General features: G+C 44.5%; 1 protein-coding gene across 7 annotated transcripts in view; it reads left to right on the plus strand.

Annotated features, from left to right (window-relative positions):
* LOC135112375 (uncharacterized) overlaps nucleotides 1-25,000 on the plus strand; it is a 51,440-nt gene that overhangs the window by 19,245 nt on the left and 7,195 nt on the right. For 6 of the 7 annotated variants that reach the window (XR_010274316.1, XR_010274317.1, XM_064026803.1 and 3 more), the window contains one exon: nucleotides 20,160-20,236. The exons of the other annotated variant lie outside the window; for it this stretch is intronic. Coding sequence is in view for 4 of the 6 variants with exons in the window: in XM_064026803.1 (XP_063882873.1) it covers nucleotides 20,160-20,236 (77 nt within the window). In the remaining 2 variants the exon portion in view is untranslated. The remainder of the gene's footprint in view (nucleotides 1-20,159; nucleotides 20,237-25,000) is intronic. 7 annotated transcript variants of the gene reach the window in all.

Here is a 25,000-nt window from a genome sequence, read left to right on the forward strand (position 1 = left end):
GTGGCTGGTGTGCAGAGGAGAGACCTGGGGAGGAGGGTGCTGGTTATAAACCAACTAAGCTGAGGGAAGACCAAAGAGAAATTTATTGGATGCACTGAAGGAAGACAAGCGGATGATGAATATAACTGAAGACGCAACAGACAGAGAAAGATGGAGACGAATAATTCGCTGTGACCACACCTAACGGGAGTAACCCAAAGTATAATAGTTAATAGAATTTACATCGCGCCTTCCATATCAATAGTTCATGCTTAATTGAAACAGTAAATCAAACCATATCATACAGGTCTGTTAATGTTTGTTCCTCCCTCATGTTAATTTTTATAGTACAGCGATGTATGGCAATGTACGCAGCTATATTTGCAAGCTTTCCTGTGTTATCGGGAGCTTTGTTGCGCCTTCCTGATTGCATTCCTGTAGTATCGACTCTTCTATCTTTCCTTCTTTGAGTGCGGTGCTCTTCCCGGCCTTTGTGTCGCCTTGCCGTGTGCTCCTGTATGTTGGCGGGCCCAGGGCGGGAGGGGAGGCTCGGCGGGCTCCCGTGTACTCTGCGGTAAGGGTAAAGTGCAGGACGAGAGTGATACGGGGAGTGTCTGCGAAATTATCGATGCGCCACATTGTCTTGCTTTCTTTCATGCTTGGGTGAGGTGCGCGCTGTTCTCTCTCTCTCTCTCTCTCTCTCTCTCTCTCTCTCTCTCTCTCTCTCTCTCTCTCTCTCTCTCTCTCTCTCTCTCTCTCTCGTTGTTGTTGTTGTTGTTGTTGTTGTTGTTGTTGTTGTTTATGTTGTTTATGTTGTTGTTGTTGTTGTTGTTGTTGTTGTTGTTGTTGTTGTTGTTGTTGTTGTTGTTGTTGCTAGTAACTTCCGGAGAATCTTTTACTTACTTCTCTGCCAAAATATCTTTCAGTAACGTCAAGTTCTTTGAAACACACACACACACACACACACACACACACACACACACACTAGGGAAAAATCCAGCTCGAGCCCCTTAAGACGCTGCCGCGCTAACAGGATAACAGGCGGTATTGGATCTTACATGGAAGCGACTCAGCGAAGGGAGGGAGAATGTGTGTGCGTACAATCAGACTTCCGAGGCAAAGGAACCGCGTAGTTTTCCATGCATCCAAGAACTGAATACATGGAGGAGAGAGCGAAATCAAAATGAGATGAAAAGAAATAAGGTATTCTCAGATTCCGTCTATCAAATCGAGGAATAAAAGGGTTGAGGAATGAAATGCAGGACTGCTCTATTTGGCCAGGAGTGATATAAAGTCGTGGTGGTGGTGGCGGAGAGTAACAAGCGACGCACACACAGGACACTTCACACAGAAGGTGCAGCGTCGCGTGTTTCCAGAAAAGAAATCACGTAGCTTTGAAATTCCGTAGCAGTGCAGTTGTTAGAAAAGGCGAGGGGCGGTGCGAGGGGCTGTCAGGTGCTCGAGTGAAGCAGCTTTGGGCCGCAGCAAGAGAGGGTGAAGAGCGATGGAGGCAGGGTGCTGAGGACCCTCCCAGGCGAGACACACCTGGTGACCCTCGCATCTACATCACTCCGTTTTCAAGATTTACACAGATACACCCAGGCCAATAAAGGAAGGGAAAAGGCCAGCGAATTGCCGCCTCCTGTGTGCGAGGAGACAAAAGTGCCAGAGGGACTGTTAAGGGAGCTCGGCGAGAGTCAGAAGCAAGGCGAGGCGAGGCAGCATTTGCATGTTTTGGTGTCGTCATTCCAGCGTGCTGAGACGTTTAAAGTAGAAGTGCGCAGCGTCAGGAGCAAATCACGGCCTGTAATGACTGTGGCTCCTCATACGAAAAGAAAGAGGGGGACACAACAGGCAGACACTTGATAATGAAAATACAGAACATATAAAAGGACATAAATTCAAGAAGATAGGAGAATAAAAATTGAAAGACGGGTTATTTGGACGAAGGAAAGAAAACGAGCGAGTGGCGTTACAAAGGCGAACCTCCTGAACTACGAGTGAATCAAACTGTCCTGCTCCTACGAGGAGTCTCGGCGGACCATCTAGACGTCGTTAAGGGTCACGCAGTAATGACCTTTCACATTCACACCAGAACAACTGTACAGCTTGGGTTTTTTGTATGAAAGGGCGCGTCTGTGATTGTTCTTCATCCTTAGTAAATAAATGATACAAGGTCTTCACTATAACCTATGTTGGGAAGGAAAAGTAGAATGAAAAATGAAAATGTAGAAAAAAAATAAGAGAAAAAGGAAAGGAGGGAAATAATTCAAATAACAAAAGGAAAAGTAAGAAAATATTAACTTATATAAAGATACATGAAAAAAAAGAAGAAGAAGAAGGAAACTCTCTGCTGGAATGTAAAACTAACTGCTCAGAAGAGTTTTACCTCAGGAAAGTAACATTAATCTCTCTCTCTCTCTCTCTCTCTCTCTCTCTCTCTCTCTCTCTCTCTCTCTCTCTCTCTCTGATAGGTCCAACCGTCGCGAACACCAAATTAAAAAAGTTGGCACTTCTCAATTTGAAACATTTCCTGAGCCATCTGTCGAACCTTCGTGGTGGTGACAACACCGCTCCGAACACTGCCCGGGCTGTCTTCTTCTTCCTCTTCTTCTTCTTCTTCTTCTTCTTCTTCTTCTTCTTCTTCTTCTTCTTCTTCTTCTTCTTCTTCTTCTTCTTCTTCTTCTTCTTCTTCTTCTTCTTCTTCTTCTTCTTCTTCTTCTTCTTCTTCTTCTTCTTCTTCTTCTTCTTCTTCTTCTTCTTCTTCTTCTTCTTCTTCTTCTTCTTCTTCTTCTTCTTCTTCTTCTTCTTCTTCTTCTTCTTCTTCTTCTTCTTCTTCTTCTTCTTCTTCTTCTTCTTCTTCTTCTTCTTCTTCTTCTTCTTCTTCTTCTTCTTCTTCTTCTTCTTCTCTCTCTCTCTCTCTCTCTCTCTCTCTCTCTCTCTCTCTCTCTCTCTCTCTCTCTCTCTCTCTCTCTCTCTCTCTCTCTCTCTCTCTCGGCAGTTCTGTAATCTCCTTTGACGATCTTAAATAGCTCTCTGGATTTTGTTGCTCTTTGGCTAAATTGAAGGAACTCAGCAGTGGCCCTTAGAGAGCAAAAGAAACTATTTTGGAGAGAGAGAGAGAGAGAGAGAGAGAGAGAGAGAGAGAGAGAGAGAGAGAGAGAGAGAGAGAGAGAGAGAGATTACATACCTTTCATATTCGCTGCAGAGTAGTTACAAAGATTAACTTAGTTTCTTCCCCTTTTTTCAGCTGTAAGAGGGAGACTAGAAAAAAAAGTGAGTATTCAGCCGTTTGGGAAATCAGGGAGCAGTTTGCATCGATTTATCTTTCTCTCCTTTAATCATCAGCTGCCTTAATAGAGACGAGAACCTGAAGAACTTTTTACTACGTGATGAACCAACCAGCTCTCTTCATTCCATCCTTCCCTCCTTCCCTACCTCATACCTTACTTTCCTCCTTCCTTCTTTCCTTCGTTCCTTCGTTCCTTCGTTCTTTCCTTTCTTCCATCCTTTCTCCATTCCTTCCCTACATCATGTTTTTACTTTTCTCCCCCTTTTTTTTTTATTTTCTTGTATGAAATATTGGAAACTGTCCCGCTAATCTACATGTTTCGAAGTCTCTCTCTCTCTCTCTCTCTCTCTCTCTCTCTCTCTCTCTCTCTCTCTCTCTCTCTCTCTCTCTCTCTCTCTCTCTCTCTCTCATACACAGCTGTATAATCACCCTGCCTTCATAATCTTGTTGGCACACTCGATCACTTCATTCCATCCTCGGCGCCAATCCACCACCACCACCACTATCACCGCCATCACCACTACCATCGCCACACACCACCAGCAGCTGAGCGAAATCCATCTCACCACTTAACTCTTTACTGATGATACACGTGGAATAATTATTGTGCTTCGTCCGCATATGTGAGGAGTATACGAGATCTAATACTACTTAGGTTACTTTAGCTTCAGGAGATCTAATACTGTTTATGTTAGTTTGGCTCATACTGTTTAGGTTGGATTTAAGATATCTAATACTATTTAGGTAGTTTGGTTTATGTTAGTTTGGCTTTAGAAGATCTAATACTGTTTAGGTTAGTCTGGCTTCAAATATCAACGCACTTATTGGTTATCTAGTGGTGAGGGACTGAGGTAACTGAGTGTACTGAGGCAGCGGGGCGTGCAGGCTGCTTGTGTTGTTACTGGCAGCCACAGATCACAATGTTAAGCTTCAGATTGGCATTCTAAGTTGTCTTGTTATTGGCAGGCTCAAAGGGCGACATGTATTTAGTTTGGCTGTTAAGAGATGGAAATACACTCTTTATTGTGTGTCGTGTAAGAGGGGGTTTAAGAGATACAGGTGATTAGTGTAGTTGTAATACAGTATAATGACAGAGTGATGCATAAATAAGCACACACTGATTTCTGTGTTGTTGTGTAACGACCGGTAGTAATTTGAAGCTGCTCACATTCACAATCCAAGCGTGTGACGAGACACTGCCAACACTTTTGTTGTCATTCTTATCTGTGTCGTTTTCATGTAACCCGTACTCTGAAACGCTTTAGGTTCTCATCAAGACTATTTTCAAAGGCTACAGAGATGAGAAGTCGGGTTTTCATTTTCTTTTCCTTTTTTTTTTTTTTTTTCCAGTGATGGTGTAGAATCCTTGTTAACCTGTCACCGGCACCATGAAACACACTTCGGAACCCGAATGCCTTCCACTAATACTGTTTAGGTTAGATTGAATTTAAGAGATCTAGTACTATTTAGGTTAGCTTGGTTTTGTTAGTTTGGCTTTAGAAGATCTAATACTGTTTAGGTTAGTTTGACGTCAAATATCAACGCACTCATCGGTCGAGTCGAGATAAGACGCAGAGACGTTTCAGAATATGATCCATGGTGCGTCTTTGTGTCTGCGGTGGAGCTCAAGATACAAGTAAGGACTCCAAAAAAGTAACCCGAACTTTCATTAATTAAGAGTTATGAGATTAGATTGATTAGACGAAGCTTCAAGGAAAAGTATGGCGAATGTTTGTATCACTGGTTCTCTTATCGTAACAGATAAGGTATCATCTGCTTGTTTGGCTTGTTTGATAATCACTAATATCAATTGCCGAGGAAGTGTCACGGAAAGCAATTGTTTTCCTTTAATAATTACGTGATAACTCCATTAGCGAATATTGCACAGCCGTGTTGTTCAAATATTCGCGCTGGGCTCATTAAGCAAGCTGAAATGCATTTAATCGAGGTGGCATACGCAAGCTCATTTATTTCCGCTGTTTGTTGCTATCGCAAAGTAATTCGTCTTGGAATGTGCGGGAATGCATTCTAATTACTATGAAAGAGTTCTGGGTGTTGGTGGCTTGAAAATTGCATTAGCGGTATGTGTAGCATTTAGTGTGTGTCTGCTCTTTAGAGATTTCCTTATAGTTATGTATCTCCTTTTCCAGATTCTTTCCCTTTCGCTAAAGTCTGTATATTAGATCTCTTGTTTCCTCAGCTTCATTGTTTTCAAAGCCAAATAACAATCTTCCCACAATTTCACACTGACAAAATATTCTATGCAAGGTTTTTTTGACTTCATGCACTCTCTTCCCTCATCATTACATCCCCTGCCATCCATGATAGTGAAAGAAGTGAGTGTTTGGAGTTACAAAATGTTACAAAAACGCGACACCGCTGGTCACACACTGACGGGCCGCTGACCACTCCGCCAGCTCCGGCCACCGCTCGCTTGATATTGCACTGAAGGGACTCTGCTGCCACACTTGTATAACTTTGTAATGTGGTTTTGTTATGAGGCAATACACGCAAGGGAGTCCCCTGCCACGCTTGTATAACTTTGTAATGCGGTTTTGTTATGAGGCAATACACGCACATTACTCTTGTGTGTGCGTGTGTGTGTGTTAGGGAGATAACAAACGAGCGGTGGGGGCGGGCTGTCACCGGGTCGCATATTACTGCTCTGCTTCACGGGGGTCTGGTTAGGCCGCATTCACACCAAACGAGTCGCGTCGCGTCAAGTCAAGAGCGTCATTTGATGCGATTCATTTTGACTCATCTCCGTTCACACCGACTGCGTCAGCCCGCGTCAAGTCAGCACTCAGTGACCTGGGTAATTTCATGGAGAATGGATGCATGTTCCCTGGCTGAAGTAGCTGCTTTGTTGTGGCTTCGTCGTCGCAGACGTAAGAAGAAACAACGAATATGGATCCATGAACTGAACATCAAGAGGCCAGATTTTGGAAACTTCTCTCATCTATTCCCAGACCTGGTGAACCATCCAGAAAAATTCTACAACTACTTTAGGATGACACATGAAAATTTTAAGAAGCTGGTCACTAGGATCATATATGGGAGGGCGTTCTCGAACTAAATTTATCAGGAATTCCACTTCCATCATGCTCCCGCAACGACGGACTCGCTGTGACTGATGTAGAAAATGGGTCCAGCCCTATCTGTGACTCGACGCGACGCGACGCGCCGTGACTTGACGCGACGCGACTCGCTTGGTGTGAACGGTTTTTTCAAATATACATACAAATTAATGTTAAACTCGGGTGGCGATTCATGACGCATGATGACTTGCCTTGACTTGACGCGACGCGACTCGCTTGGTGTGAACGCGGCCTTAGAGTATCATGGAACCTCTCCGCCCCGTCCCACCGCCCCGCCCCGCCTCTCCTCTGCCCCGCTGCTTGTTCCGATGCGGCCCAGAATAGTGTCACAGCGAGGCGTCACACTCCATGTATTTATCTGACAAGCCAAATCTCACGTATGGTGCAACATAACTACACCATTATGAAACATTTAACGACTCAGAGACTGTTCGTGTCCCTGCGCAAGTTTTGACGCTTTATGTGTTTGCTTGTGTAACTCATTCAGCACTATTCAGTTTTCTATCTGTCTATATACCAGGCTGGCAATCCCACACGGGGTGGCCCAGACAAGACACCACACACTCATACATACACCATTCACACTGTTGGTCCCATCGCCCCACTGTAAAATCATTACTGTTGGTCAGATGTCGACTAATTATGTTCCCCTTGAAAATAGCTCTTATGAGAGAGAACGTATCAAAATAGGATCCTTATAGCCTGAGAGACCCCTTCACTCTGGCTAAGCTGCGTAGGATGCGGTGGCTAAGAATGTATACAGACAAGGAGGCAATGAAATAATGCAATGGTAACAGTGATGAAGAATGTGATATTGGCACATAGATACTCGATTTCAAGGAACAATAGGCTTGACTGCAGTGCTGCGTTGGCTATTGTTTCCAGCTGTAATTCTTTAGCGTTACGTTATGTGCAGTAATCCTGATTGTCCATCTAGGAAAAGGGACCTCTCTCTCTCTCTCTCTCTGCTGAGGGCTCCACTACGAAACTTGAAATCTGATAGACTGTCAGCAAATCATATGGAAGGTAACTGCAAAAACATTTTATTTCCAACCGTGACTGTACATCAATAAATCACTACTTCCGGCCGTGAGCGCACATTGATAAACTCACCACTTGTCTGTCTGCCTTTACCACTACTTCTGACCGTGACTGTACACCGGTTACAAAAATATGTTCCTCATCTGTCTGCTTTTATTACTTCTGACCATGACTTCTTCAATAAATCACTACTTCTGACCGTCACTGTATACATCATTAAGCTCACCATTCGTCTGCCTGTCCCGCTTCGCTTTCCCCATCAAGTAAGAGTAACACCGCAGTGCATCCTGGGCCACATGACGTCAATCCCTGCCACCCACGTATCCTATATAACCCTTACTTCCCCCTTGCCCTGCGTAATATCCCTAGGGGAGTCTTGAGAAAATCTTCTTCCCTCCGGAGAGTTTTGTATATTTAGATAATACGTCGTAATTTACAAACATCTGAAAAATAGAGTGACAAGTATTAGGGGCGGTCATGCAAGTCCCGCATTAGAATGTTTATATCTGGCTGGCTGACTGCCCAGAGTCTTCCTCCCCTTACAGAATGGTGGCCCTAGTAATGCGAGGAATAAACACGGATTCCATACACAGACCGGAGCGAGTCTCTCTCTCTCTCTCTCTCTCTCTCTCTCTCTCTCTCTCTCTCTCTCTCTCTCTCTCTCTCTCTCTCTCTGCTCTCAAATTTTCTTTCCATTGTATAGCTATGTATTTATTTACCTACCTACCCACCTACCTACCTACCTACCTACCTACCTACCTACTTATCTATCTGTCTATCTATCTATCTGTATCTATTTGTGAGTGTCTGTCAGTCAATAAGTCGGTCACTCAACTCATGCGATCAAGCAATCAAACATTGTATCTATCTGTCTATCTATCTATGTGTGTGTGTGTGTGTGTGTGTGTGTGTGTGTGTGTGTGTTTCGGTATATTTCCATGCACACGCACCACAATTGGCCATAATGTCACTTGGGTTAAGGAAACACATCAGTAACCCAAAAATAAGCCGCGTGTCCCACTCCAGAGAAGAGAGAGAGAGAGAGAGAGAGAGAGAGAGAGAGAGAGAGAGAGAGAGAGAGAGAGAGAGAGAGAGAGAGAGAGAGAGAGAGAGAGAGAGAGAGAGAGAGAGAGAGAGAAATAATATGAAATAACCACAGTAACCATCAACATCTAACCTCCTCCTCCTCCTCCTCCTCCTTCTCATCCTCCTCCTCCTCCTCCTCCTCCTCCACAAACAATAAGTACCAGCAGCTCATTGACAAAGCCGCGTTTCTCTCCCGAAGTGCCGAGTGCTGTATCTGCAAACCACTTTGAGGCGAAGGGAGTTTTCCCCGTGGTGATATAAATGGAACTTTTCAGGCCGTTCTCCTCCGCGATGGTTTTATTTAGCTTAACACTGAAATTCCATGCGTGGGTGAATGTTAATGTATGTATGTATGTTTGTTTGTATATGTGTGTGTGTTTGTGTGTGTGTGTTTCGTGTGTACGTAGATATATGAATGTGTGTGTGTGTGTGTGTGTGTGTGTGTGTGTGTGTGTGTGTGTGTGTGTGTGTGTGCGTGTGTGATTCTAGGTAATTTCGTCTGTCTTCATCTCTTTCTTTGTTCTTCTTTGGTCTGTGTGTTTATCAGCCTCTCTCTCTCTCTCTCTCTCTCTCTCTCTCTCTCTCTCTCTCTCTCTCTCTCTCTCTCTCTCTCTCTCTCTCTCTCTCTCTCTCTCTCTCTCTCTCTCTCTCTCACCATCTATCTACCTAGGTACCCATCGCATCGCATCAATCTCTCAGTGTATAATCCAGCCAAGGGACCCCGCCACCAACGAAGGAGGGACGAGACGATAAGATTAATTACAAGTGCGTCCCTGCCCTCCTTCCTTCTTCCTTGCCTCGGCCTGGTATGTGAAACTCCAGAGCGTCAAACTGTCCTTCACCTCCTGTCGCCCTCCCAGTAATCTTCGTTCAGCTCACTGTTTCGGTTATTTGAGCTTATTTTCTCATTTCCTTCCGTTCCGTTGCCTCTTGGAGTCTTGTTTCGAAGTACTCAGATGCGAATGATTGAACTTCTCACCTCGTGAAGGCGTTTGACGTGTTATAAGCAGGAACACTTGAAGCACTTTCTCATAAGGATGACTTTTTCTAAACTGGTTCAGAGAGGAAGGAGGGAAATCTGCTTGATAATACCTAATCTAATCTAATGTAACCTGATTTTAAACTCTTACCCTCACATTCTTATATATTTATTTACTAACTTATTTATTTACTTATTTATTCATTTATCTATTTACTTATATATTTTGTGCTCTTCACCAGACTAACTGATAAAAAAAATCCCTACTTCTCGTCATATTTTTCACACCTATCTAGACTTCTTAACACTCACGTAAAAAATAATAACAAAAACTCCTACTGCCATCTCCATCCAACTCCAGTGTTCGCTACGTGACTCTCCTTTATGGGACGCGAGGCCACGACTTTTAGGGGTTTTCTTGAGGTTTATAATGTATAGTGCATGTATTTTGTCCTTTTGTCCCGCCCCATTAGTGTTACCGCTATAGAAAAGAAGTAAGAAGGAGGAGGAAGAGGAAGAGAACGAGGAGGAGGAGGAGGGAGAGGAGGAGGAAGAGGAGGAGGAGGGAGAGGTGGAGTTACAAGAAGAGAAGGAAGAGAAGAAAGAGGAAGAGGAGGAGGAGGAGGAGGAGGAGGAGAAGGAGGAAGAGGAAGAGAAGGAGGAGAAGCAAGAAGAGGGAGATGTGGAATAACAAGAGAAGAAGGAAGAGGAGAAAGAGGAAGAGGGGGAAGAGGGGGAGGAGAAGGAGAAAGAGGAGGAGGAGAAGGAGGAGGAGGAGGAGGAGGAGGAGAAGGAGGAGGAAGAGAAAGGAAGGAAAAGCATGACAAGGAGGAGGAAGAGGAGGAGGAGAAGGAGAAAGGAAGGAGTAGCGAGTGAAGGAGAAGGATGAGTGGGAGAAGCATGACGAGTAGGAAGAGGAGGAGGAGGAGGAGGAGGAGGAGGAGGAGGAGGAGGAGGAAGAGGATGGGAAAGGGCCTTTTTTTCTAGTCACTGAACATCATTATAAGACTGGTGAATAGAAATGATTTTTTTTTTTTCCCATACACTGAACTATTTTTTCCTCTGCGAACTCCGTAGATAACCTTTGCCCTTGACTGGAGCACCGGGACCTCAGCTGATAGATAAGAACATAAGAGCATAAGAAAATAAGGGAAGCTGCAAGAAGCCATCAGGCCTACACGTGGCAGTCCCTCTATGAAACATTTCTATTTCATACAGATCTTTTGTTCGGGTCTTGATTTCCTCGTGAAGTGATTCTTACAGTGGTGGCTTATGTGATGACAGTAGTAGTAGTAGTAGTAGTAGTAGTAGTAGTAGTAGTACGTAGTAGTAGTAGTAGTAGTAGTAGTAGTAGTAGTTATTATTATTATTGTTTAGGTCTTCATGGATGTTTTTCCTATTAATCATACGAAATTCTTGCTAAACTATAAGTAGAATCATAAAAACACCATTGAAAACCGCAGTATCTTTTCTATCGCTATGAAGTTACCAGTAGTCGCTATGAGGCGGCGAAACGTGTGGGAATACAGGACTCAGTGATCTACCGTGCCCGCTACATGAATAATTATCGAGTGTATCGTGTATTCATGCCACCGTCGCCCAAGTGACCCGAGGGACCCGCCCACACACCCTTACGCCTACCCTGATCCGCCTGACTCGGGGGCGGGTATGTGTGTATTGCTTTCTATATTTAGCTTTCGTCCTCTGCACCACATCACCCGTGCACTTTTTTTAACGTTCTTAGCCTGAAGTGACGGAAAGCAGTCGTGGTAAAACTATCCTTTCGCGAACAGATCTTTAGAAACTTATTTACGTACTAAGCTCTCTTAAATATTTTTGTAGTCTGAAAAAAGCTAAGATTAACTTCCTTCACGCAAACTATTTTTACACAGTTTTAGAGGTTAGTGAAGAATGCCCATGGTAGTCAAAGGGTTGAATTTGTGGAGTCTTAGTTAATCGGTTCCCTCCCGCAATGGCGCAGGCAGATTTTTCAAGTGACACCTTTGTAAAGGCTCATGCCGCCTTCCAGAGCTCCCGATGCAGTCGCCGTCGGAGATTAGATTGATAGGAAGCATGTGAGTGTTCTTCGGCCATTCGGTAATAGCTTCTTAAAAAATTACCAGCGTTATTGCTGTTTTCATTGATAAAAAGAGACCCATGAGAACCCAATTACGATTATAGCCATTGAAATCAGTCGTAACGGGAGTTTTCAAGGCAGCTTTTATGATTCTAGTGGCAGATTAACAAGGATACTGCATCATTGATAGGGGAAAGACTAGTGAGAACCATAACAATGCTTGTGGCCTTTGCAATTAGCCGTAATGAGAGTTTTTAAGTAAGCTTTTTATGATTCTAGCGATGGATTAACAAGAAGGAGAGCTCAAACTATTTCGTGACACTGGGCTAAGACCCATGTACAGTAAATGCGTATCAGTAAGGGCCGGGAGGAGGCCCGGGCCACGCGCTACCCCGGTGTGGAATGTGATAAAAGCATCCCCTTATGCCTGGAAACAATGGCTATTCACAACACCTCCTCGGGAGAAGAATGTGTAACAATAAGGAGTTTAAATTTTAAGAGCAATCGTGGAGAGGGTGACAAAGGCGGGGCAGGGATACGGCTGCGGACTAAGTGGCAGCCTCCTCTGTGTCTGTCTGTCTGTCTTTCAGTCCGTCTGTGTGTGTGTGTGTGTTTGTGTGTGTGTGTGTGTGGTGTGGTGTGTGTGTGTGTGTGTGTGTGTGTGTGTGTGAGTGGGTGGGTGTGGGTGGGTGGATGTGTCTACTGGTCTTTGTCACTGTCGTCCCTTTGTCTCTCTCTCTCTCTCTCTCTCTCTCTCTCTCTCTCTCTCTCTCTCTCTCTCTCTCTCTCTCTCTCTCTCTCTCTCTCTCTCTCTCTCTCTCTCTCTCTCTCTCTCTCTGTCCTCTACCACTTTGCACTCACTACACACTTCACAAGCATCCTTCATCTTATTAGCGCTCCTTCAGTCCTTTGCAACGCACCCGCTGTTAAAAGGAAAAAGTACCTTAGCTGGCATGTTGTTAGAGTATTCCCTGCTGCTTCGCCTGTCCTCACGCTTCCTTCCCTCTCACTCGTGCTATCATGCCTTCTGCCTCTTCGTCAGGAGGTGCAGTGCAGATGTCCTGTCGCCAGCCGTCGCTTCTCTGCCACAAGGGGTAGTGCACGCGGCAGGCGCTCATTAAGGGAAGCCCGAAATATGTGGGTTATTTAGGTGATGAACTGGGGGATGTGAGGCTTGTTTTGATGAGGGACAGAGTGGAGTGGAGCAGAAAAGGACAGAGAGGAGCAGAGTGGGACAGGGTGGAACAGATTGAAACAGATTGGAACAGAGTATGTCATTGTGGGAGAAAGATGGACAGAAAGAAAGAATAATTTACAGTAATTTACATCTAAACCTGCCTTCTCGAAAACAATGGTTAATTTAGCGGTACCATATTTATCAACAACATAAGGAACTCCTTCAGCGCCTCCGTCAAGAGATTAGCTCCTGGTATCCGCAGATTTTCGACTTAATTCTTTTCACACAGCTGTTTCGTAATACAAAAACAATAATTTACATATATACCTGCCTCCTTGTAGAAATAAATGCTTAGTTTATCATCAATATAGGAAACTCCTTCAGCGCCTCCGTCAAGAGATTAGCTCCAGGTATGCCTAGATTGCCTCACGCCCACGTAACCTGCAATGCCTGAGTGCCGCGGGCCGCTCTCTCCCTCAGGTCAGGGAAAGGAACCATTGTAGCTGATCTCTCGAGGCCATTACCACCCTTCCCTGAGCTTCCTCATTCCTCTCTGCATTACTTCCATCTCTTCCCGCCCTGCCTCACGCCCTCCCACCCTCGTCCATCCTCCTCTTCTCTCCCTCGTTAATTCTTCTCGTTATTTCCTTCATCTGTTCTCTATCTGTTGTAAGTGTATCTTCTCCTCCCGGCCTATCTCACGTCTCTCTCTCTCTCTCTCTTCCTACTCCTCCTGCCATGCTCCACCCTTCCCCCCTTCCCCCTTTCTCTCTCTCTCTCTCTCTCTCTCTCTCTCTCTCTCTCTCTCTCTCTCTCTCTCTCTCTCTCTCTCTCTCTCTCTCCTTGTTCTTTTCCCTTCTATTTCCTTCTGCAGTGTACACTTGCAACAACCTCTCGTTCATTCTTGTTTTCCGCTTCTATTCCTCCTCCCGTGGTTGAGTAGTATATAGAATATCTTACAACATTTTCACTGCTTTGGTTGTCCTTAACCCTTCAGGGGACTGTAAAAGATATGTTTGCAGAGACACTGAAAAAAAAGGAGAAAATAAATTTTGTTCTTTCTAGGGTAAATAAATATTTAAAAGAAGGTAGTACGAGAATCAAGTGCGTAAAAAAGCTGTAGGTGAGCATTGTAGCATTGTAGGAAGCACTGTGTCTAGCAACGAATGGGTTAAGGTCTCTTTCATCTGGTGGTGAAATGCTACACTGAAATAAGATGCTATTCTCGACACATCAGACTCCTTTCCCTTGCAGCTCCTCGCCTGATTGTGACGATTTAAAGCATCTCTCCATTCCCTCCTATCATTATTGTGCATTACGCTATTAGTGGAACCAGTGTGCTGTGCGACTTTCGAGCTTACAGTGGTTAATTAGCGAAGCAGCTTATGTATAGTGACGAGGCCTCCTGACGCCCACCACGGCTGCGTTATGTGTAGGTTTCATAAGGACATAAGAAAATGAAGGAAACTGCAAGAAGCCATTAGGCCTACACGTTGTAGTCCCTGTCCCAAACATGCTTACCTATATCCATCTATCATTCCCATCCATAAATTTGTATATTATTAAAAAAAAGGAACTCGATCTTCTAGTTATTAGTTTCTCTTAGTTTCTTTCCCTTTCCTCACCCCCCCTCTCTCTCTCTCTCTCTCTCTCTCTCTCTCTCTCTCTCTCTCTCTCTCTCTCTCTCTCTCTCTCTCTCTCTCCTGGACATATATTTAGGCATTTTGCTGCTGTGACTTTTGATTTCACGAGAATGTCTTCAGTGGAGGAAGGAAGAATGTAATGGAGCAGGTCATATTATTGCCGCCGTGTGTGTGTGTGTGTCGGCGCGCTGTGGTTATCACATATTTTTGCATTTGAAGTAAAAGTATATTATAAACGAGGAGAGACGAGTTGACGCAGCGAATAAAATAAGGTGATTTATGGGCCCAGGTAGCGGCGCCACCTCCCTGTCCCCCTCTCTCCTTCCCTCCCTGCTGCAGGTGTGTGTGTGTGTGTGTGTGTGTGTGTGTGTGTGTGTGTGTGTTTTGAGACGAAAGAAGAAAGATAAGATGATTTCATATGTAGATAGATAGATAAATAGATAGATAGATAGGTAGATGAATAAACAGGTAGACTGAAATACAGAGATGCATACAGATATATGAACTGCAAACAGACGAATAGACAGACATGTAGCTCGAAACAGCAGATAAATACAATTATAAAAATCACAGATAGATCAATAGGAGATAAAAAAAAAAAAAACAGACGAATAGAAACAAAGAAGCTGATCCAAATATACGAATACAGACACAGGTAAACAATTAGATCCAAGTAAATACGAGAACAAGACAGTTACTAATAATTCCAAAGAGGTGACACTTCCCGCGCCGCCCTCACCCTCCTCCTGCCCTCCCCCGCCTGGCGTAGCTCGAGGGGCGCGGTGGAGCCAATATTCCGGCCCAGGGTGAGGAAGGGCACATCCTATTCAGCGGTCGTTATTAACCCCTGCTGGCTAATTACTCGATCGGACCGCAGCGGAAGGAGCCGAACGTGGTGGTGCCTCTCTCTCTCCCTCTCTCTCCCTGTCCCACCCTCCTGCACTCCCTTCACGCACCTACGCACCCATCCACCCACCCACACACACTCACACACACACACCTTCTCACGAGCCTTGATCACGAGGACTATTCAAGCATCAGATCCCCATGGTGTGTGTGTGTGTGTGTGTGTGTGTTATCGATGTAGGAAGCGATGCTTCATTCCCTCATATGAACCGCTTCTCATCTACTCCTGTGGTCCTCGTTACACACACACACATACACACCTTCCAGATCTCATACATTACACCACAGCTTTTTCTTTTTTCTTTCACCTGTGTCTTCTCATCTTCTCGTCTCCTCGTCTTCTCGTCTTCTCGTCTCTCCATCTCCTCGTCTCCTCGTCTTCTCTTCTCCTTGTCTTCTCGTCTTTCCGTCTTCTCATTTCCTTGTTTTCTCTTGTCCCGGAGCGCGGTACATCTGACAAAGACAGGACAGCCAACATACAGGGCACACACACAGACACACGCCGTTCCCTGCTCACCGTCGTGACCTCAGCAAGGGCACGCAAATTAGAGCCATCGAACAGGTCTGCTTACATTCTGGAGGCAGGGAAGGAATGTTACAAAAAGCCTGTAAATTGCAACCAGCCTGTAAAGAGGGGAGGCGGGAGTGTGTGTGTGGGAATAACACTATTAATTTAGAGCCACGGAGGAGAGGAGGAGGTGCCTTGCTGAGCCTCCCTTAGATTTGGTGGAAGGATGGGAGGGAAGGAAAAACAAAGGAGGCCACTTTATCTCGATGTTATAGCCACGTATTTCTAAACCCTGAGTTTTCTCATAAGGGTTATTTTTCCAAAGGCTACAGAGATGATTAGTCAGATTCTCATGGGTGGCTCTCTCAATGACGATCTTTGTTAAATTATCACTAGAATCTTGAAAACACCTTTTAAAATAGTAATGACTTCCACTATTACTGTTAAAGATAATTGAAATACCAAACCGTTTAACCATCGGACCTCAGTGCCAAGGAGATTAAAGGGAAACAAGAGGGCCACACCTGCCTCTGGAATCAAGTCAGGGCTGCCCCTCGCCCCCTGGGAGAATGAGACTGCCCCATGTCCTTGGCAGAGCAGAGACCAACGCTGTTACCCTGCCAGTGACCCGTCAGGCCAGGGGCGTGCCTCTGTCAGTGAGGAATCCCTCAGCGAGGCCTCTAACACAGTTACCGGTGCCACTTGTCGATCATTCTAGCAGAGCAACAATGTTTTTTTTGGCCGTGGCAGTGACGCAAGGCAGGGAGGCGGTGAGGCAATGAGGCAATGAATGCATCACCCACCTTCACTCCACTTCAGCCAAACCCGCACCTGACTGTATCCCTTTTTCAAATTGCAGCGGCCATTAAATCTTTGCATTGTCATTCTCACACCCGTTTCTTATTACGACCACAAATCTCAGATACATATTCATACAGTCACGATTCAGAGCAAATGAAGCTTCGCCACTCAATTTCGATATGAACGCTCCTCAGTTTTGCCAGCTGAGGACACGCGAGCATGGTAACACTGCTACTGACCGATTGGCCTCAGTGTTTCCGTTTTCTTTAAAATGTGATGCAGATAAATTATATCCTTCCGTCAAAATTTTATATATAAGACATCAGGTTATGAAGGCCAGAATAACCTAGTGTCTTATTACTAAATATAGATTTTGGTAAGAGCCAATTTGCTGCCCAAATTAAAAAAAAAAAAAAAACGGGAATACATGAACCAATCAGGGAGCGAGAGCATCCCTAGTGACAGTTACCAGGTGGCAGAATTAAAGGGCCGGAATCAGTAAGCACAGTGGCGTGCCGTGGACGTATGGGCGTGTGGCACAACTTCCCAGGCGAGGAGCGCTTGTCCCGCGGCTGGACCTGAGGCTGAGGCGCGGTCTCATCAACACAAGAGAACGTGATGAGGAGAATGAAGTGAGCGGCCCGTCAGATGCAAGTATTAGTGAATGCCTATAATTTTGACAGTGTAACCAGTAGTGGTGGTGGTGGTGTTGGTGGTGTGGTGGGTCAGGCGGGGTGCGTGGGCGGGATGTGTGGGGCCGGGATGTGGGGAGGGAGGGCAGGGTGCGGGTGACCGGGTGATGGGGGCGGATGATAAAACACATCAGGTGAGTGATCTCGTTTGTATTTGGTATGAGCGCGCGCACGCACGCACGCACGCACGCACGCACGCACGCACGCACACACGCACACACAGACAGCATTACACAATCTACTAATTTTTGGTTGTGATAATTTTTGACCAGTCGTCCGGGCAGCTCCTCACTCCCTTCCCTCCTCAACAACCCCCAACCTCCTCTCCTCTTTCCCAGGCCTCCCTCCTCCCCAACCTCCACTCTCCTCTCCTCTCCTTGCTCTCCCTCCCCCATAGTCCATATCCTTCTCACCTCCATGCCTCTATTCTCTCCCTCCACCCCTCCCTATACCTCTCTTGTACTCCCGATCCTCTCTCTCTCTCTCTCTCTCTCTCTCTCTCTCTCTCTCTCTCTCTCTCTCTCTCTCTCTCTCTCTCTCTCTCTCTCTCCGCCTTTCATACGCTGCCCACACACTGTTTTTCTCGCCCTCCCTCCCTCCCTCCCTCCACCTGCAGACCATTCCTCTTTGCCCTTCCCTCTCCCCTCTCTCTGTTTCCCCCTCTCGCCCTTCCGATCTATCCTCTCTCCCAGCCTCCCCTCTCCCACCCTCTCCCCGGCCGATGAAACTTCGCTGCACTATAAAATATCGCAATTGGTTAACGATTTAACGCCGAAATCTGCATATAAATTTGGGGTTAACAAATTTTGAAAAGCTCGCATTTGTATGTTTTTTTTGTTTTTTTTTAGGATCTGGTGATAGTCATGTTGTGTGTGTGTGTGTGTGTGTGTGTGTGTGTGTGTGTGTACAGGTGTCCCATTCCTTAACACACACACACACACACACACATACACACTAGTGATATCAATGGCCACTGTATGTCTTTGCCTTAGTCAATCGGCGGCCGTACATCTCCCTCCATCTTGAGTCGAGGAGAAAGAGGAGGAAGAGGAAGTGAAGATTCTTGGGTGAGAGGTGGCTTGACCTTAGCACTTCGAAGGCCAGGAGAAGGATCTCTCTCTCTCTCTCTCTCTCTCTCTCTCTCTCTCTCTCTCTCTCTCTCTCTCTCTCTCTCTCTCTCTCTCTCTCTCTCTCTCTCTCTCCTTTTTCTTCTTCTTCTTCTTGTCTTTAACATTGGCAAGAGCTGTGATTGTAGATTTGAGTGTTGGCCTTTTCAGGCTCACTTAGACTCACTTCACTTGATGTGAAAAGCAACCTTCCTTTGTGTTCCTTGCTGTTTACCCCAGGTATTGAGATGATACAACTTAAAAGATGTATTCATATATTGTTTTATATATTCCTTTTATTTGAAATGACCTTATTCCGATTTGAAATTTTGAACAGTATTTGTTCGTACTCATCTTGACACGGAAAGACGCGCCTTATGCTTTGTGCTCCTTTCGGCACGTAAACCCCGACAAGCAGGATGTTGTGCGTTCACTAATTCTTGGTGTTCCGAAGCCTTCCGCACGGCACTGCTCTCGCCGCGTTCGCTGTATTTAATTGTCGGTAGCACATTAAGCACTGTTTCTGTGAAGAACATTCATATTTACTGTTGATATGATTGTCGTCATTTTGCACAAATGTCATTTTGTTTGAAATGTTCTGGTTCAGGACACCACGCTGAGTAATGTGATATCAAGTGTTGAAATCATTCAGATCCCTCCATTGCACTTTGTTGATTTTTTTTGTGAAAATCATAAAGAGTTTGATGTGTAAAGATAATTCTTATCACATTGCAGTTGTAATATAACCTGTAATCCATTGCTTGGCTGAATCTCAGTGATCTTGCATCACTTTAAGCTCATAGTGCACTATTAAATTATCAGTGCTCTTTGACTGTTTGTTTTTGATAATTGAAAAAGAAAATTTTATATTTGCAATCAGTTTTTTAAGTTGACCTAAGAAACAAACATTGATGCAATTTGGAGTCCATATGTTTAATTAAACATATTCTCAGTTTTCACAAAGTAATAATAAAAAAGAGTTATGTCTGTGTGTGTGTGATTAATGAAAGAAGCAGACCTGAAATTGTGTCTCTTCCTCGTGTAAGGTGTGCAGCGTACCCTTCAGGCCCCTGCCGGTGCGGAGAGAGAGAGAGAGAGAGAGAGAGAGAGAGAGAGAGAGAGAGAGAGAGAGAGAGAGAGAGAGAGAGAGAGATGCAACCGTATTTTAAGCTAAAGATGTAGGATGTCCACCTGTTCTCCTTGTTCTGCCTGTCATCAAGTGTGTTGTGGTAGCACTGTAGCTCCCTCGTTACAAGTGGCCTTCATTATTTACATTACACATTGTTACAGCGTAAGGAGTTGCTGGGTGTGGCCTTCAGTAGGATAATGAGGATGGAAGCTGGCAGTGGTGACCACATCAAGACGTGGCACCACAACACAATGAAGGTGTGTTGCTGCCTGTCTTCATTCCGTGAAGAGCACACCAAACTCCACCCACACACTCCACCTCACCACACACCTCACCACATAAGCATTTACTCCCCTTTTTTAAAATCTATTAATATTTAGCTTATCTATAGGCTTTTACAATTGTCTTCACTTTTTTTTTTCATCAGATTTTGAACATTTTCACTACAGATCTGCCGGAAAGTAGAATGAAGATTGGTCTGGAAGCAGAATCTGAAAGCATGGAATTAAGTTATTAAGAGCACGGATGTGACAAGAAGCAATATAAACAATGATAATAGTAATAACAATAGAAGTATTAGTATAAGTAAGTCAATTTGAGATCCCATTGCAAATCTGACGTGCACTTAATGTTACTTCCCGGCAGGCCCGGAACGTGAACACACGATGATCCGCTTTGAGGAGGACAGTGTGGCATTCTCTTGCCTCACAGCAGACTGCAAGGTGAGGCTCAGGGAGGCTGCTGGAAGGCTCTGGTCACCCTTTCACCACGCTGTCGTTTGTTGCACCTGTCCGATTCATTCTGCACGGTTGCCTTCCAAATGTTACACATTAATTACAAATTTTGGTATGGACTGAAAATGTGACACATGTACTCTGCGAGTACACGTGCACGTGCACTTGCTGCATCTCTTGTTGTCAGAGCCGCTCGTAACTTGTTGTTCTCTTGCGGTGGATGGAAGGGTGACGTTTGCTGACGTGATGACGTGAATCGTGTTTGGACAACATTCGGCTTTTGGCTAACGTCAAGTAAACGTGTCTTTGCTTTGTTGCTTTCTTGTAAATGTTTACAATAAGTTATAAATTTCTTATGTCAGCCAACCAGTTGTCGCTGGGAACTGGAGTTGTGCTGTTTTTGTAAAGGTTTGTTAGAGGTTGAACTAATAATTCATATTTGCTAGTTAAGCTAATTTTTGTACCTACTTATTATGAATTTGTCTTCCTCCTCCATACTTTTTTTTTCTTCTTTCTTTAATGAAGAGGCAAGGTGATGTCTGAGAACAACTTACACATTTTAAAAGTTTGAACTACATTCTGATTTAACTGTGCTGCTTCACAGTCCATTTTAAATATCAGGATGCACCACCATGTAGGGAAGGAGTTAGTATAAATCTATGTAAAAGATAATTTGAGTGTAGCTTTTGATGTTGTAGTGTAGGTAAATGAACCACAATGCAGGCAGTCACTGCAGTCCTATGTTGTCTTGCCTTTGAGTGTTAATGCTACAGCTGGGAAGGATATTGTTGGGTAGGGAAGGCAAGGCAGAGCTGGGGGCTGACCAGCAGAGCAGTAGCACTCACCAGCCATTCAGACATGTGCATAAGCTGACATTCAGTTGCCTTTTGTTTTCACCTGCTTTCTCTGTCACTCCGACGGCACCGAGCGTCTTGATGCGCGACGATCCGTAGAGCACCATCATTGCCGGACCGAGCGGGTCGAAGATAAATCGTAGCATCCTCTTTGAACGAATATTTATTTTAATAAGTACAGTGTATTGAATTATAAGATCTGATGACAGAATATATTTAAATGAGGATGTTATTGTAAAGCTGCAAACTAAAAGTACAATTAGGGAAAAAATGATAGTGTCTCACCATATACAGTATATTGTGGCTACACAAGACTTGCTTGTGTCTCCCTCCCTGTACACAAAATGCTAGCCAGTCATGGAACAACTTGGGAGGCACTCAGAGGTCATGTGCACTACAGTAATAGGAGTGCTTTAGATAGGTTAGTTCTTGCCTACCTTCGTATCAAATGCCACGTCATGTGCCAACATTTCAAACGTGGAATTGTAAGAGAAGGTAGAAATCCTGGTCAGGGATGTTTTTATCCAGCAATGTTGGGTGGATCTGGAGGGATATTATGAACTGTGTGTGTGTGTGTGTGTGTGTGTGTGTGTGTGTGTGTGTGTGTGTGTGTGTGTGTGTGTGTGTGTGTGTGTGTGTGTGTGTGTGTTTTCTTTCTTCCACCTACGGAAAGAGCTCAGATCTTTGGGTAGGAATGAGACCTACCCAAAGATCTGGGTATGTTTATGGTACCCAAAGATCTGAGATGTTTATTAAATCTCTCTCTCTCTCTCTCTCTCTCTCTCTCTCTCTCTCTCTCTCTCTCTCTCTCTCTCTCTCTCTCTCTCTCTCTCTCTCTCTCTCTCTCTCTCTCTCTCTCTCTCATTAGCTCACATTCTGAGTCACCTCCAGCATCTTTATTAGTCTAGCCCCTTGTTACTCCAGGTCATAAGTGGTAATTTTGCCTTGTTAGCATGGAAAAGATACACAGTTAGGCTCCACTCATGCAGGCATTGCTAAAAATGAGGCAGCTGACTTACTTGACCATCAGCATCTCACCTGTCTGTCAGTCTGAGGTTGCTGCCACACTCTTCCTGTAAACAGTCAACTGAGGACTCTGATATCAGCTACAAACCTCGGCCTGTTGGGGCTTCAATGTTGCCGTGGTGCACCTCAAGATCCTACATAAATAATGGTTCATTTACCCATGCATTAGTCCTGCCTTTGTTTAAACCACACCAAGAAAACCTAATGACAAAGTTTTCACTCAGTACATCTTTAGTCTCTGGAGGGAATGCCAACCAAAGCTTGACCATTAAATAGCTTAAAACTTGCTTAAATGTGGAGGTAAATGCAGTCTGCTCAACCATTCTCTCTCTCTCTCTCTCTCTCTCTCTCTCTCTCTCTCTCTCTCTCTCTCTCTCTCTCTCTCTCTCTCTCTCTCTCTCTCTCTCTCTCTCTCTCTCTCTCTCTCTCTCTCTCTCTCTCTCTCTCTCTCCTGTATTATATGAATCACTCTTCAATAATAGCACAACACATTGGTGAGACAACTTCTCCCCTTTATAAAATCAATTTGACAGTTTGTAAGAATTTAATTATCTTCCAAAAAATTGGTCCATTTGTCTTTTTATTATCTTTTGACATAGTTTTGGTCTGTTATTTAGTGTGTGTGTGTGAGTTAGTCTGTGTGAGATTGCTGGCATGGTACATATGTAGATAAATAGATTATTATTATTATTATTATTATTATTATTATTATTATTATTATTATTATTATTATTATTATTATTATTATTATTATTGCTAAAAGTTTGAATGATGTACGTGTATGTATGTATGTGTGTGTGTGTGTGTGTGTATGTGTGTGTATGTTTGTGTGGGGGGGGCTTTGTCCAGGCCACCCTATGTGTAATTGTCAGTATGGTATAGAGAGAGAGGGAGGGTGCCTTTGATGTCAGGAAATAGAGTACCATACTTACTGGAGGAGGCAGTAGGCACCTGCCAAAATGATAATTACTCCCAGTGAGGTCTAAAGCACTGTTCAGGGGGTGCTGTGAACTTATCATTAAACCCAGCTGTGACCTCACTGAACGTTTCCCTTTGTGTCTCACAACACAAGGGGGCAGTCACAGCCTGCCCTCTAAAGACAACTCTCTTCCTCCACACAAAACTACAAGCACCTAATAACACACACACACACACACACACACACACACACACACACACACACACACACACACACACACACACACACACACACACACACACACACACACACACACACGCCTTTCACTCATAATTTCAAAATTCATGGTGACTCCTACACCAGCCTCAGAGTCCCCATCTGGGGAGGGGACCACAAATGTCCCCATGTCAGAGTGCTCTTCTGACAAGAACCCTAAGTGTCTTGACATCCCCCTCATCTTTTTCTTCATTAACTTGTGCAACATTCGTGGTCTAAGATCTAGTTTTCAATCTGTAGAACACCACCTCTCCTCTTCTAAACCTCATCTTTTTTCCTCACTGAAACTCAGGTGTCTGAGGCAACTGACAGTAGCCCCTTTTCTGTTCCCTCCTACTTTCTTTATCCTCATTTTTTATCCAAAGCTGGATGCTGCATTTATGTGCGCGATGATTTGATGTGCTCTCGTGCCCATGCTCTTGAGTGAGTTTTCCACCATCTGGCTACAACTACAGAGTCACTCTCAAACTAAATTTATCTGAGCTGTATACCTCTCACTTAACTTCTTTGACTATAAGAAATTCTTTGACTACTTAACTTCCAAAGTGGAGCACATTCTGACTCTTATCCCTTTTGCAGAGATCTCCATTCTTGGAGACTTCAGTGTTCACCACCAGCTTTGGCTTTCCTCTCCCTTCACTGACCATCCTGGTGAACTAGCCTTCAACTTTGCTATCCTCCACGACCTAGAGCAATTGGTGCAACACCCTACTCATATTCCTGACCGTCTTGGAGATACGCCCAACATTCTTGACATTTTCCTGACCTCTAATCCTTCTGCTTATACTGTCACCCTTTCGTCTCCGTTGGGCTCCTCTGATCACAATCTCATCTCTGTATTTTGTCCTATCGCTCCAATCCCTCTTCAGGATCCCCCTAAGCGAAGGTGCCTCTGGCGTTTTGCCTCTGCTAGTTGGGGGGACCTGAGGAGGTATTTTGCTGATTTTCCTTGGAATGACTACTGCTTCCGTGTCAGAGACCCGTCTTTGTGTGCTGAGCGCATAACAGAGGTGATAGTGTCTGGCATGGAGGCGTACATTCCTCACTCTTTTTTCTCGACCTAAACCTTCTAAACCTTGGTTCAACACAGCTTGTTCTCGTGCTATACATGATAGAGAGGTGGCCCACAAAAGGTACTTAAGCCTTCCATCACCAGAATCTCATGCACTTTATATTTCTGCCCGGAACCATGCCAAGTCTGTTCTCCAACTAGCCAAAAACTCCTTCATTAACAGAAAATGTCAAAACCTTTCAAGATCTAACTCCCCTCGTGACTTCTGGCATCTAGCCAAAAATATCTCCAATAACTTTGCTTCTTCTTCTTTCCCTCCTTTATTTCAACCAGATGGCACCACTGCTATCACATCTATTTCTAAAGCTGAACTCTTTGCTCAAACCTTTGCTAAAAACTCTACCTTGGATGATTCTGGGCTTGTTCCTCCCTCTCCTCCACCCTCTGACTACTTCATACCACGTATTAAAATTCTTCGCAATGATGTTTTCCATGCCCTCGCTGGCCTAAACCCTCGGAAGGCTTATAGACCTGATGGGGTCCCTCCTATTGTTCTCTGAAACTGTGCCTCCGTGCTTGCACCTTGCCTAGTCAAACTCTTTCAGCTCTGTCTGTCAACATCTACCTTTCCTTCTTGCTGGAAGTTTTTTTTATTATATATATAT

Source organism: Scylla paramamosain, chromosome 2, assembly GCF_035594125.1.
Source record: "Scylla paramamosain isolate STU-SP2022 chromosome 2, ASM3559412v1, whole genome shotgun sequence".
In the NCBI taxonomy this organism is placed as follows: Eukaryota; Metazoa; Arthropoda; class Malacostraca; order Decapoda; family Portunidae; genus Scylla; species Scylla paramamosain.